This window comes from Psammomys obesus, unplaced genomic scaffold (assembly GCF_907164565.1).
Source record: "Psammomys obesus unplaced genomic scaffold, mPsaObe1.curated_primary_1811, whole genome shotgun sequence".
Taxonomy (NCBI): Eukaryota; Metazoa; Chordata; class Mammalia; order Rodentia; family Muridae; genus Psammomys; species Psammomys obesus.
In genome coordinates this window covers 215,616-230,979 of record NW_026590412.1, presented here as the reverse complement: position 1 = coordinate 230,979, position 15,364 = coordinate 215,616, and the positions used below count along the sequence as shown (strand labels likewise).

General features: G+C 40.0%; 1 protein-coding gene across 1 annotated transcript; it reads left to right on the top strand.

The window, feature by feature from the left end:
* Positions 1 to 1,577: 1,577 nt before the first annotated feature.
* Positions 1,578 to 6,239, top strand: Nr0b1 (nuclear receptor subfamily 0 group B member 1). Its single transcript, XM_055607327.1, has 2 exons — positions 1,578 to 2,719; positions 5,693 to 6,239. Exons 1-2 carry the CDS (start codon positions 1,582 to 1,584, stop codon positions 5,935 to 5,937), a joined length of 1,383 nt encoding a protein of 460 aa, XP_055463302.1. The 5' UTR covers positions 1,578 to 1,581; the 3' UTR covers positions 5,938 to 6,239.
* Positions 6,240 to 15,364: the final 9,125 nt, after the last annotated feature.

Genomic DNA, 15,364 nt, shown 5'->3' with positions numbered 1-15,364 from the left:
AGAAAGCAAATATGATCACAGTAAATTCTGTACACATATGAGATTGTTTAAAAAGAAGAAAAATTGAGGGGAGACTTGAAAGAGGGACAGAAGAAAGAGGAGGAAGAAGATGAAGATGGGATAGAGAGAGAGAGTACATATGGATCATCTTCCTTGTTCTTTAAGACCAAAGGTTTGCACTCTTAAAGTTAGGGGGATAGTGGTTGTAAGAATTGGCTAGTTACAGGAAAGTCACATGGTTGAATACAATTAGGCCCCTGATTTCATGTCTGTGTGAGACTAAAGGAGGGAAGTTCTGTAACAAACGCCAGCATTCTGGTTTTCTGATTCTTGTATTTGTCATTAGTATCTTAGGATACTAATGACAATTAGTATAGCATCCTGCTTCTACAAAAGTATGAGAACTCTCAAAATCTTGTAATTATTCTGTTCCCCAAATTCAGTTACAAGTACATACGGTTTGCAGCCCCCACATCCTTGATCCAGCATCTAGGACAGAATGGGTGACTGATTGAGTCAAACTACAGATTTATTTGTTTGTTTTTCAAGACAGGATTTTTCTGTGTAGCCTTGGTTGTCCTGGACTCACTTTCAGCCTCTAACTCAATTTCAGTTTTGAACTCACAGTGATCCCCCTGCCTCAACCTCTCTGAGTGCTAGGATTAAAGGCATGCACCCAGTCCTGAAAATACCTGACAAAACGGAGTCATATGAAAAGGGAGGAGGTTCTCCCTTATCAGTGGACTTGGAAAGGGGCAGGGAGGAGATGAGGGAGGGAGGGAGGGAGGGATTGGGGAGGAAATGAGGAAGCGGGATACAGCTGCGATACAGAATTAACAAAATGTAACTAATAAGAAAAATAAAATAAATAAAAAAGATTTTAAAAAAAGGCATGCACTACCATGCCCGGCTTTGAAGATTTATTATTGTCTGCTTCCACCAATAATTTTCACGTGTAATGTGCATGTGTGTAGCCTGAGGACAGATAATGTCAAAACTCACACTCAAGTAGTTTGTCTGGGGCTTGAGAAAAGGCATTTCAGCCCCCAAGTGTAATTCTGACACTACTGGTCTGGAGTCTACATTTATTAACGTCTTAGAAAATGAGAGCTCACTCTCCAAAATGCAAGTTATACAAATTGTGATCATTCCATAAAAGTTTATGAAGATGCCATAGAAACAGACTATTTTCCCATTTGAGCACGTCTTCTTTAAATAAAGGGAATAAATTAGACGTCAGAATCCAATGGCAAGTGTCCGGACAGAGCCCTAACTCGCTTTCCCAGGTTCACTGCTCTCTTCTTATCCAGGCAGGCGAACGAGGAGTATAGTAAAAAAAAAAAGGAAGGGAGGGTCCCCGAGTTCCAGCCTTGAGACGTTCCCTTTGGATTTCCAGCTTCTAAGGAGTGTTTGCCCCTTTGAACTTCCAAGGTCATGGACGCACACATTCCAGCGGAACAGCGCATCCCCCTCTGCTCCCTTGTCCAGGCTGAGGAGGCGGACGCGCTTGCGTGCGAGCTCAATATAAATAAGTCTCAGGCGGCGGCCACTGGGCAGAACCGGCTGCAGGAGCCTCGGGCCATGGCAGGTGAGGACCAACCGTGGCAGGGCAGCATCCTCTACAATCTACTGATGAGCGCCAAACAGCAGCACGAGGCTCCGAAAGAGCCCAATGCGTGCTTGGGGGCTCAGTGCTGGGGTTGCCCCTGCGGCTCTCAGCCCGGCAGGCAAGCCATGGCCCTCCTGTACCGCTGCTGCTTTTGCGGGAAGAACCACCCTCACAAGGGCAGCATCCTCTACTCTATGCTCACCAGCGGCAAGCAGCCAAGCGCGGTGACAGAGGCTCCCAGGGCTCAGTGCTGGGGCTGCGCCTGTGGCAGCGCTGAGCCCCTAGTGGCCAGAGAGGGGCCGCCGGCTGGCCCGGCCCCCTCGCTCCTGTACCTGTGCTGCTTCTGCGGAGAAGAACACCCAAGGCAGGGCAGCATCTTGTACAGCTTGCTCACTAGCGCCAAGCAGACGCACGTGTCTCCGGAAGCACCAGAGGCAGGTCGCAGAGGAGAGTGGTGGCAGCTGTCCTACTGTACGCAGAGTGTGAGTGGCCCAGAGGGGCTGCAGCGCTCACAAGCCATGGCGTTCCTGTACCGCAGCTATGTGTGCGCTGAAGAGCAGCCCCAGCAGAGCAGCATTGCCTCTGGCACGACCGCGAGGGCGGAGCAAACATCCTCGACTTCGCAAGAGCAGCCTAGGGCCCTTTGGTGGGACGCCTCATCTGGCATGCAGCTTCCGATGGCACTCAAGGATCCACAGGTGGTGTATGAGGCAGCATCAGCTGGCCTGTTGAAGACGCTGCGCTTCGTCAAATATTTGCCCTGCTTCCAGATCCTACCTCTGGATCAGCAGCTGGTACTGGTGCGGAGCTGTTGGGCGCCCCTACTCATGCTTGAGTTGGCCCAAGATCACCTGCACTTCGAGATGTTGGAGATCTCTGAGCCCAGTGTGATGCAGGAAATGCTCACCACCAGGCGGCAGGAGACTGGGAGCCCGGAGCCCTCAGATCTCCCGAGCACAGAGCAGCCACAGATGGTGTCCTCAGAGGCTGGGTACTTGCCCTTGGCCGCTGCTGTCCAGGCCATAAAGAGCTTCTTTATCAAGTGCTGGAGTCTCAACATTGACACCAAGGAGTACGCCTATCTGAAGGGGACCGTGCTCTTTAACCCAGGTAAGCATGATAACTTTGCACTGTCCCTTCAGGTCACAAAAACACCACCTCTACATGCATGTACTTTGAGTTTTGAGTGACTGTTGGAGCCAAAATGAAGACATGTGACTGACTATGCAAAGCTGGTGAGCTTCTGCCAGAAACTAGGCGTTAGATGGGGGTGGGTGACAAGCAAGCTTTTTACTTGGCTCTCTACTTTTATTAACTGCTGCTACAGAAGTTTCTGCCTTCGTGGGACATGCTTCTTTCTTCCTTCGTCAAGCTATCTTTAAGTACAGTGGCATAACTTAAAAAAAAGTTTTTGCTCATTTCACATACGCTTTTCTTACATTCCTGCTTTCCAAATTTGCCTGTAAGAAGAGCTTGTGTTAGGCGCTGGGGTGTTAAGTCTTCTCAAGCTCCTCCCCTCAAGTGTCAGTAGTTCAGCCCAACCCAGATTCTGTAAGTCTGCATACACAAGTGTCTCAGGTAATTTTTTTAAACTTTTTTTCTTAATATAATTTTAATTATATGTTTATTTATTACATTCTTTTTCACTTTGCATCCCCGTTGTAGCGACCTCCCTCATCTCCTCCCAGTCCCACCCACCCTCACTCTTCTCCCCCTATGCCCTTTTCCTTAGTCCCCTGATACAAAAGGACATCCTCCCTATTCTATCTGACCCTAGCTTATCAGTTCTCATCAAGGCTGGCTGCATCATCTTCCTCTGTGGCCTGGCAAGGCTGCACTCCCCCAGTGGAGGTGATCAAAGCGCTGGACACTGAGTTCATGTCAGAGACAGCCCCTGTACTCCTTACTAGGGAACTTGGAAACTGAGCAGCCTATGGGCTTCTTCTGAACAGGGAATCTGGGTCCTCTCCTTGCATAGTCCTTAGCTGGAGTTATGCATCCTTGCAGGACTCTCTGGGCCAAGGTATTTTGGCTCTGTTGTTTTCCTTGTAGAGCTCCTGTCCCTTCCAGATCTTTCTATCTCCCTCTTCTTCCATAAGGATTCTGGCACTCTGCCCAAAGTTTGACTATGAGTCTCAGCATCTCCTTTGATACCCTGGTGGGTAGAGTTTTTCAGAGGTCTTCTGTGGAAGGCTTCTATCTTCTTCCTTGTCTTCTCCTACTTCTAATATCTATCTTGTTTGGCTCAGGTGATTTTTGAGGTCATCTGAGAAACAGTTCTCTCACTCTTTCAGCCAATGTTATTAATCCTGCTCTATTAAGATTCAAAGTCAAGACCAAGGTCTCAGCTTTCAGAAGTCTGTATTTCCAGTACTTTCCCACTTTCCTTGACCCTGTTTCACATCCTTTGCCACCCTCAACACTCTTTCTTCCTCTTCCTCTCTCCCCCTCCTTCTCTTATTCTTTCTCTATTTTTTCTGAGTTCTCTCTCAATAGGAGTTTTTCCTGTCAAAGCGTGTGCTTTAAATGACAATGCATCCACATTTGTGCAAATGTAAGGTCTGTAAAACATGTGGCCTCCTTTTTCTGATAACCATTTTGCATCCCCTTGTGTATGTTTAAACACATACACATGTTTTATATGATGAAGGTTCACAAAGTTTTAAATTATATGTAAACATATAAATTGGTTTTAATATAAGGAAACGACAAAAGGTAAGGAGATGTGTAAAGGGTGGAATCCTATTTTTTTTTCTGCCTTTACATTGAAGGGACTTTTTGCATGGGTGGAAAGGTACAAGTAAGGGGGGCAAGGAGATGTGAAGAGGAATACAAAATGAGGACCAACCTGAACAATATAAATTAGAATGCCATGAGGAAACCTTAGTTTGTGTTCTAAAAAGAATTTTTAATGCAAGGAATAAAATTAGTTACTTTAAGGAGAGGGCTAGAGGCTGTTGTGTGAAAGTAATGGGTGCCTCACAATATACAGCTTTCACAAACCACAGTTTCTGTGTAGACCTGGAGACACTTATCAACAGGATATACACACAATTAAATAGAGATTCAAGGTTGAGTATTGGGATATAAATAGAGTGGAGGATGTTAATGCTTGAACTATAATCAGAATTAAAATCTAGATAAGAAGCATTGCTATATTTTGTTGTTTTTTTTTATAAACTGATATTTGCCTATAATAGGAATGCTTCTTTTATTATTCTTTTTTATTTTAATTTTTATTCTTTTTTCATTATTATTATTTTTAAAGCATGATGCTTTTAAAATAATCTTCTGTTGAATTTTGTAGAAGGCAAATTATACCATCATTTAAAACAAATCTGTTTCAAAATTGCTTTTGAGTCATGTTTCATTCTGTGATGTTTTATGTTTATCTTTTAACATTTTAATGTCAATATTTTTCTCCAAAGGAAACCACTGGAATATTCATTAGAACTGTAATTTTTAAAACTTTCTACAATCTGGAATTTATGTTATAGTGACCTAAATAGTAACTGCTAGCATCTAATTCATTATGAACTTCTAAGGTCCTATCGGCCTGGAGTCCAATAATTCAAAACACGTGAATTACAGTTTATAGCTGTGAAGTTTACAATATAATGACTGAACAGTTGGTATAATTGTGGAAAAGAACAGCAAAATAATTGTAATCTGGCAAAACTTCTCATCATTATAAAATGGTATATTTCTCATAGGTACATTTCTCTTGAAATAACATCAATTTCTTTATATTTTCACAGAAAAAGAACTGGAGCATCAATTATAATCTATCAACACTAAATTCAGTGTGCCATTGTTTCCTAATTGTGTGCACACACCTACTGAATGTTCAATAGAAATCAGTGGATGTTCTTTCATTCTTAGAAATGTTGCTTCTGAAAACTTAGAACTTTTTTTTTTTTTTTAGCATGTTATTCTTGTCCCCAAAAAGCTCTTTTAACCAAGAAGGTTGAGTACCTTTTTAATTGGGAAGGGACAAAAAATCAAAACCAAATATGGTTTAAAAACATAAAGATCTCTGTGGTAAGCTGTTTAAAATAAAGCGATTTTTTTTTCTACTTTCAGACCTGCCTGGGCTGCAGTGCGTGAAATACATCCAGGGCCTTCAGTGGAGAACTCAGCAGATCCTCACTGAGCACATCAGAATGATGCAGAGAGAGTACCAGCTCAGATCCACTGAGCTGAATAGTGCTCTTTTCCTGCTGAGATACATCAATACTGAAGTCATCACTGAACTCTTTTTCCGGCCCATCATTGGTGCAGTCAGCATGGATGATATGATGCTGGAGATGCTCTGTGCAAAGTTATGAAGGGCATGTGGCCAACTCAAGTGCATTTTACCATAGAAGAAGGAGAAAATGTTAGCTGTAGGCAGAAGAGCGCTAAATATTGTGAAAGCAAACTTTCTTGTATTTTTACATGCATAGTATATTTGTATTCAATTGAAGAAATACTTTAGTTACAGAAAATGTAAAGACCCCTCTGATCCATACTGGTTTCTTGTAAAGGAACACATTTGCTAACGAATAACATATCTCCATGCATCGTTAATAACGTGGTACTATGCTAACAAACTAATTTCACAAATATAACTTCTTTTACCACTGACCCTGCCAAATAAAATTTATAATAATGTTTTAATAAAATTTAAGGTATTAACTATAAAATTGACTGAAGAGAAATTTCTTGGGGTTTAAATCTTCATATTTTTCCCTTTGGTATTTCAAGGCAGGGTATCTCTGTGTAGCCTTGGCTTTCCTGGACTCTCTTTGTAGACCAGGCTGGCCTCGAAATCATGAAAATCAGCCTGTCTCTGCCTCCTTAAGACCTGGGATTACAGGCGTGTGCCACTGCACATGGCTTTTCTAAATTTTTTAAAGTCTAGCTAACATAACTAGAGGTATGTTCATGAGTAACTTCATGAGATTTAATATTACAGTATGTCAGTGCCAATGAAAAGTTATTTTGCCTCATTTTATTTCTGCCTCCATTAACTATATAAAAAGATTGTCTTTGCTCCTGCCTGGAACTCAAAAGACAGTCCATATTCTGAAAGTGAAAAAACTACTTCCAGAATTTGAGTTTCAAATTTTCCTGCTTACAGTTATGGATTTGAACTAAAGTTCCATACTAAATCCACATTCTGTCAAGGGGGCATCACCATTTCAGAAAGTTCAACATGACCATAAAATCCTAATTATATCTCAACTTTTAGGTACATTGTATAGGTAACTGTCAAATTAAACAATTCTTACAAGCAATTATAAGTTGCCCCCTGCAACCCCTTTATTTTTTTAGTATATTAAAAACAATTTGTATAGGTATAATTTGTATCCATATAATTATCATTCCATTAGTGTATGTAGTTCAGTAAGTTTTAACGTGTTCACTGAGTTGTAGAATAATCACCAACATTTTACAGTATTTTCCTTATCTAGTCAAACTCACTTTCCACTTCTCCTAACATCCCTAGCACTAAAGGAATCATAAGAATACTCTAACACTATAGATAGGGGACGGTTTTTGATGTTATCATATAAAGTTCATGTGAATAATATAAATTACAAATATGACACATTTCTAATATTTTCTTGACTTATTACTTACAAAATATATTTTCCTGTTTGATCCATGCTGATTAACTTTAGACATTTGTGGAGGAAATGTGACATTTCAATGCAAATATGCAAAACAGATCAGGAAAGTTCATATATCTGTTGCTCTGATACACATAATATCTTGCATTGAAAATTTCAAAAATCTCTGCAAGATATCTCAGGATATTACAGATAATTACATAAATTTTAATCAAACATACTTATCTTTCTGTGCTGTATAATATTGGACATCATTGTCCATATTCAGCCTCAAAAACTGATAATGATCTGTGAAGCTCCCTTGAACAATTCTCATTCTAGTAATCTCTATTTTATTGTATAGTTCTTTTTTTACATTTCTTATTTATTATTATTATTTATTACAATTTATTCACTTTGTATCCTGGCTGTGGTCCCCTCTCTCCTCTCCTCCCTATCGCACCCTCCCACCCTCTTCTCCCCTTATGTCCCTCCCCTAGTCCACTAATATGGAAGGACCTCCTCCCCTTCTATTTGACCCTAGCCTATCAGGTCTCATCAAGATTGGATTCATTGTCTTCCTCTGTGGCCTGGCAAGGCTGCACACCCCAGGGGGAGGTGATCAGAGAGCTTGCCACTGAGTTCATGCCAGAGACAACCGCTGCTCTTCTTACTAGGGAATCTACATGGAGAAAGAGTGTATGGACTACATCTCAGCAGGAGTTTTAGGTCTTCTCTATGCATGGTCCTTGGTTGGGGTGTCAGTCTCTGCAGGGCCCCCAAGGTGCAGTTTGTTTGTTTGTTTGGCTCTGTTGATATCGTTTTAGAGCTCCTGTCCCCTCCAAGTCTTTCTATCTCTCCCTTTTATAATATTCCATACCCTCTGCCAAAAGTTTGGCTGTGAGTCTCAGCTTTTGCTTTGATACCACAATCAATGGAGTTTTTCAGAGGCCCTCTGTGGTAGGCTCCTGTCCTGTTCCCTGTCTTCTCCTGCTTCCAATGTCTATCCTGTTTGCACTTCTGAAAGTGGATTGAGCATCTTCCCTAGGGTGTTCCCTGTTTAGCTTCTTTAGGACTATAGATTTTAGTATGTTTCTATTATATTATATGTCTAATAACCACTTTGAGTGTGTATATACCATGTCTCTCTCTCTCTCTGCTTCTGGAATTCCTCACTCAAGATGATCTTTCTTAGTTCCCACCATTTGCCTGAAAAAATTCATGATTTTCCTGTTTTTAAAAGCTGAGTAGTATTCCATTGTGTTAACCTACCACAATTTCTGTAACCATTCCTGGGTTGAAGGAAACCTAGGTTGTTTCCAGGTTCTAGCTATTATGAATAAAGCTGCTACAAACATAGTTGAAAGAATGTCCTTGTCGTATAGTTGAACATACTTTGGGGATATATGCCTAGGAGTGGTATAGCTGGATCTTGAGGTAGCACTATTTCTAATTGTCTGAGAAAGATCCTGATTGATTTAAAAAGTGGTTGTACAAGTTTACATTCCCAGCAGCAATGGAGGAAAGTTCCCCTTTCTCCAGTTCTCTCCAGCATGTGTTGTCACTTGAGTTTTTGATCTTAGCAATTCTGATGGGTGTAAGGTGAAATCTCAGGATTGTTTTGATTTGCATCTCCCTGATGATTAAGTGTTTCTCTGCCATTAGATATTCCTTTATTGAGAATTCTCTATTTATCTCTGTACCCCATTTTTTAATGGGATTCCTTAGTTTGTTGGTGTTTAACTTTTTAAGTTCTTTATATATTCTGGATATTATTCCTTTGTCAGATATAGTGTGATGAAGATCCTTTCCCAGTCTGTAAGCTGCCATTTTGTTCTGAGCAGAGTGTGCTTTGCTTTACAGAAGCTTTTCAGTTTCATGAGGTCTTATTCATTGATTGTTAATCTTAGAGCCTTTGCTATTGCTGTTCTGTTCAGGAAGCTGTCTCCCGTGCCAAAGAGGTCCAGGCTCTTCCCCACTTTTTCCTCTTTTTATTTATTTATTTTTTATTAGTTCCATTTATTAACTCTGTATCCCAGCTTTATCCCGCTCCCTCAATCCCCTGCAAACCCTCCCTCCCTCCCTCATCTCCTCCCTGCCCCTTTCCAAGTCTAGTGATTGGGGAGGACCTCCTCCTCTTTCATCTGACCCCGTTTTATCAGGTATCTTTAGGACTGGCTGCAAAGTCCTCCTCTGTGGCCTAGCAGGACTGCTCCTCCTTTGGGGGTGGGGAGGGCAAAGAGCCTGCCATTGAGTGCCTGTCAGAAATAGTCCCTGTTCCCCTTACTATGGGAAAACAATTGGTTAATGAGCTACCACGTGCTTCATCCCAGCAGAAGTTCTAGGTTATATCCATACATGGTCCTTGATAGAGTATCAGTCTCAGAAAAGACAACTGTTCCCAGATATATTTGGTCTTTGTGGAGCTCCTATTCTTTCCATGTCATACAAACTCCCCCTTCTTTCATATGGTTCCCTGCACTCTGCCAAAGGTTTGGTTATGAGTCTTATTATCTGCTTTGATACACAGCTAGGTAAAGTCTTTCAGAGGCCATCTGCGGTAGGTTCCTGCCCTGTTACTTGTTATCTCCAATGTCAAATGCAACTCCCATTTGTCTTTCTAAGTGAGGATTGATTGTCTTACCCTGGGTCCTTTTTCTTGTTTATCTTCTTTAGGTGTATAGATTTCATTATGTTTATCATAGCTTGTAGGACTATATGAGTGAGTATATACCATGTGTGTCTTTCTCCTTCTGTGATACCTCACTCAGAATGATCGTTTCTAGATCCCATTTGCTTGCAAATTTCATGATTTCCTTGTTTTTGATTGCTGAGTAGTATTCCATTGTGTAAAAATACCACAATTTCTGTATCCATTCCTCCATTGAGGGACATATGGGTTGTTTCCAGGTTCTAGCTATTACAAATAAAGGTGCTACAAACATGGTTGAGCAAATGTCCTTGTTGTGTACTTGATCAAATTTTGGGTGTATGCCTAGGAGTGGTATAGTTGAATCTTGAGGAAGCACTATTCCTAATTGTCTGAAAAAGAACCATATTGACTTCCGAAGTGGTTGTACCAGTTTACATTCCCACCAGCAATGGAAGAGGGTTTCCATTTCTTCACAACCTCTCCAGCATGTGTTGTCACTTGAGGTATTCATTTTAGCCATTCTGATGGGTGTAAGGTGAAACATCAGGTTTGTTTTGATTTGCATCTCCCTGATGGCTAAGGATATTGTGCATCTCTTTAAATGTTTGTCTGCCATTCTATATTCCTCTACAGAGAATTTTCTGTTCAGCTCCATACCCTATTTTTTAATTGGATTACTTCATTTATTGCTTTTTAACTTCTTTATTTCTTTATATCTGCTGGATATAAGCCCTCTGTCAGATATAGGGTTGGTGAAGATCCTTTCCCAATCTGTAGGCTGTCATTTTGTTCTGATGACAGTGTCTTTTGCTTTACAGAACCTTTTCAGTTTCATGAGGTCCCATTTACTCTTAGAGCCTGTGCTGTTGGTGTTCTGGTCAAGAATTTGTCTCCTGTGCCAATGAGTTCTAAGATGTTCCTCACTTTTTCTTCTAACCAATTTAGAGAATCTGGTTTTATGGGGAGGTCTCTGATCCACTTGGACTTTAGTTTTGTGCACGGTGATGAATATGGGTCTATTTTCATTTTTCTGCATGTAGACATCCAGTTGGACCAGCACCATTTGTTGAAGATGCTATCTTTTTTCCATTTACTCCTTTGGCTTCTCTGTAAAAAATCAAGTATTCATAGGTGTGTGAGTTTATTTCTGGGTCTCTATTCAGTTTCATTGATCCACCATTCTGTTTCTATGCCAATACCATGCAATTTTTATTACTGTTGCTTTGTAGTACAGCTTGAGATCGGGGATGGAGATACCTCCAGATGATCTCTTGTTGTACAGGATCATTTTGGAGATTCTGGGTTTTTTGTTTCTCCATATGTAGCTGAGAATCATTCTTTCAAGGTCTGTATTGGTATTTTGATGGGAATAGCTTTGAATCTGTAGATTGCTTTTGGCAGGATGGCCTTTTTCACAATGGTAATCTTACCAATCCATGAGCACGGGAGTTCTTTCCATCTTCTGGTATCTTCTTCAATTTCTTTCTTCAGAGACTTAAAGTTTTTCTCAAACAGGTCTTTCACTTGCTTGTTTAGAGTCACCCAAGGTATTTTATGTTATTAGTGACTATTGTGAGGGGTGTTGTTTCCCTGGTTTCATTCTGGGCTATTATGTCTTTGGTATAAAGGAGGGCTTCTGATTTTTTTTTTTGAGTTGATTTTGTATCCTGCCACTTTGCTGAAGGTGTTTATCAGCTGAAGGAGTTCTCTGGTTGAATTTTTGGGGTTGCTCATGTAGACTATCATATCATATGCGAATAGTGAAATTTGACCTCTTCCTTTCCAATTTGTATCCCCTTGATCTCCTTTAGTTGTCTTATTGCTCTGGCTAGGACTTCAAGTACTATGTTAAAGAGATATGGAGAGAGTGGGCAGCCTTGTCTTGTCCCTGATTTCAGTGGGATTGATTTAAGTTTCTCTCCATTGAATTTGATGTTGGCTATAGGCTTGCTATATATTGCCTTTACTATGTTTAAGTATGTGCCTTGTATCCCTGATCTCTCCAAGACTTTAAACATGAATGGGTGTTGGACTTTGTCAAATACTTTTTCAGCATCTAAGGAGATGATCATGTGGTTTTTCTCCTTCACTTTGTTTATGTGGTAGATTATATTGAAGGATTTCTGTATGTTGAACCACCCTTGCATGCCTTGGATGAAGCCTACTTGGTCATGGTGGATGATATTTTTGATGTGTTCTTAAATTCGGTTTGCAAGTATTTTATTGAGTATTTTTGCATCAATGTTCATAAGAGAGATAGGTCTGAAGTTCTCTTTTTTTTGTTGGGTCTTTGTGTGGTTTAGGTATCAAGGTGACTGTGGCTTCATAGAATGAGTTTGGTAATGTACCTCCTGTTTCTATTTTGTGGAATAGTTTGGAGAGAATTGGATTTAGCACTTCTTTGAAGGTCTTGCAGAATTCTGCACTGAATCCATCTGGCCCAAGGCTTTTTTGGAAGGGACACTGTTGATGACTGTTTCTATTTCCTTGGGAGATATAGGACTCTTCATTCTTTCTACCTGATCTTGACTTAATTTTGATAGATGGACTCTATCTAGAAAATTGTACCTTTCTTTTAGATTTTTGAATTTTGTGGCATATAGGCTTTTGTAATACGACCTAATGATTGTTTTCATTTCCTCACTGTCTGTACTTATGTCCCCTTTTTCATTTCTGATTTTGCTGATTTGGATAGTTTCTTTCTGTCTTTTAGTTAATTTATCTAAAGGTTTGTCTATCTTGATTTTCTCAAAGAATTAGCTCTTAGTTTCATTGATTCTTTGAATAGTTTTATTTGTTTCTAATTGATTTATTTCAGACCTGAGTTTGATCACTTCCAGCTGTCTGCTCCCCTGGGTGTATTTGCTTCTTTTTTTTCTAGGGTTTTCAGTTGGGCCATTAAGTTGCTTGTATGAGATGTCACAAATTTCTTCTTGAAGGCACTTAGTGCTATAAATATTCCTCTGAGCACTGCTTTCCTTGTGTCCCGTAAATTAGGGTATGTTGTACCTTCATTTTCATTGAATTCTAGAAAGTCTTTAATTTCTTTCTTAACCCAGCTGTCATTGAGCAGCAAGTTGTTCAGTTTCCTTGTATTTGTAGGCTTTTTTCTAATTCCATTGTTGTTGAGGTACAGCTTTAGTCCATGGTGGTCAGATAGAATACAGGGTATTATTTCAATCCTTTAGTATCTGTTGAGACTTGCTTTGTGACCAACTGTATGGTCTATTTTGGAGAAGGTTCCATGAGGGGCTGAAAAGAAGTTATACTCTTTTCTGTTTGGGTAGAAATTTCTGTAGACATCTATTAGATCCATTTGATTTAGGACCCCTGTAAGTACCTTTATTTATTTATTGGGCTTTTGTCTAGATGATCTGTCCCTTGATGAAAGTGGGGTGTTGAAGTCTCCCACTATTAAGGTGTTGGGATCGATGTGTGATTTGAGTTTTAATATTTTTTTTTTAATGAATGTGGATGCTCTTGTATTTGGGGCATAGATATTTAGAATTGTGATGTCCTCTTGGTGGATTTTTCCTTTGATGAGAATGTAGTGCCCCTCCACATCTTTTTTGATTAATTTTGGTTGAAAGTCTATTTCATTAGATATTAGGATAGCTACCTCAGCTTGTTTTCTGGGTCCGTTTGTTTGAAAGATATTTTTCCAGCCCTTTACTCTGAGGTAGTGTTTGTCTTTGTCACAGAGGTGTGTTTCTTGGATGCAGCAGAATGTTGGATCCTGTTTCCACACCCATTCTGTTAGTCTGTGTCTTTTTATTGGAGAGTTGAGTCCATTGATGTTGATAGATAACAGTGACTAATGAACGTTAGTTCCTTTTATATTGGAGTAGGTGGTCTTACTGTGTTCCATTGCTTGTTTTCTTTTAATATTTGTTGGGATATTATCTGTATGCTATGTTTACTTGGTTGAAGTTGTTTTCATTAGATTGGAGTTTTCCTTCTAGTATCTTCTGTAGGGCTGGTTTGCTGTGTAGATACTGCATAAAGTTAGTTTTGTCATGGAATGTTTTGTTTTCTCCATCTATGTTGATTGAAAGCTTTGCAGGGTATAGTAGTCTGGGTTGGCATCTATGGTCTCTTAGTGTCTGCCTTACACCTGCCCAGGCCCTTCTGTCTTTCATAGTTTCTGATGCGAAGTATGTTGTGATTCTGATAGGTCTACCTTCATATGTTACTTGGCCTTTTTCCCTTACTGCTTTTAATATCTTTTCTTTGTTCTGTAGATTTAGTGTTTTGACTATGATGTGACATGATGTGTTTCTTTTCTGGTCTAGTCTATTTGGTGTTCTGTAGGCCTCCTGTATATTTATGGACATCTCTTTCTTTAAGTTGGGAAAATTTTCTTCTATGTTTTTCTTGAAAATATTTTCTTGGCCTTGGAGCCTGGAGTCTTCTTTTTCATCAATTCCTATTATTCTTAGATTTCATCTTTTTATGGTGTCCTTGATTTCATGGATATTTTGTGTTTGGAATTTTTCTGATTTTACTTTTTCTTTGAGAGAAATATCAATTTCTGCGAGTGTATCTTCATCACCAGATATTCTCTCTTACATCTCTTGTACTCTGTTGGTGTTGCTTACCTTTGTGGCTCCTGATCTTTTCTCCAAGTTCTCCAGCTCCAATGTTTTCTCAGTTTGTGTTTTCTTTATTGATTCTAATTCTGTTTTCATGCCTTGCACCATTTCCTTTAATTGTTTGAATGTGGATTCCTGTCTCTCTACGATGGTGTCTTTTTTGTTGTTGTTGTTCATTTCCTCTCTATATGCCACTGATTGTATCTGTACTTGTACCTCTATTTGTTTGGCCATATTTGCCTGTGTTTCTTTAAGAATTTTGTTCATTTCCTCTTTCTTTGCCTCTAATTGACTGGCCAAATCTTTGATAGATTTGTTCATTTCATCTTTAACTGTCTGAATTTGCATGGCTATTGTTCTGAGAGAATTGCTTGTTTCCTCTTTATTAGCCTCAAATAATTGGGTAAGCATAGCTTTAAAGTCATTTTATTGTGCTTCTGATTAATTGGAGTATCCATCAATTTTTTGGGTTGCCGCTGAAGTCATGATTTATGTTGGATATGTTTTTTTCGCCTACCCCTGGCCATTGGCTTATCTGAAACCTTCCCTGTTTGTTTCTGGATTCTGCAGTTTAGATTGGTACTGTCTCTCCCTGTCATCTGGAGAGTTTTTCAGGAAGCTGATAGAGGTTCCTTGTCCTCAGCATATGCATTGGTGCACTATCTGTATCTATGGGAGGAAAGTATGCAGGCGCAGAAGGGCAAATGCCAGCTTGCTTTCATGTGCACGTGGGTGTATGTGTGTTTGTGTTTGTGGAAGTGTGCGTGGAAGTGTGTCTCGAGGGACAGAGTGATAGAGAATTTTGAACCTTTGAGTGTGTGGGAGGAGCTCTGCCTTGCAGGCCTCTAGGTGGTTATTTGTGTGTACACTGTATATTTATCAGGCACTGGTGATGGTCACTGCGCAATTTCTGGCA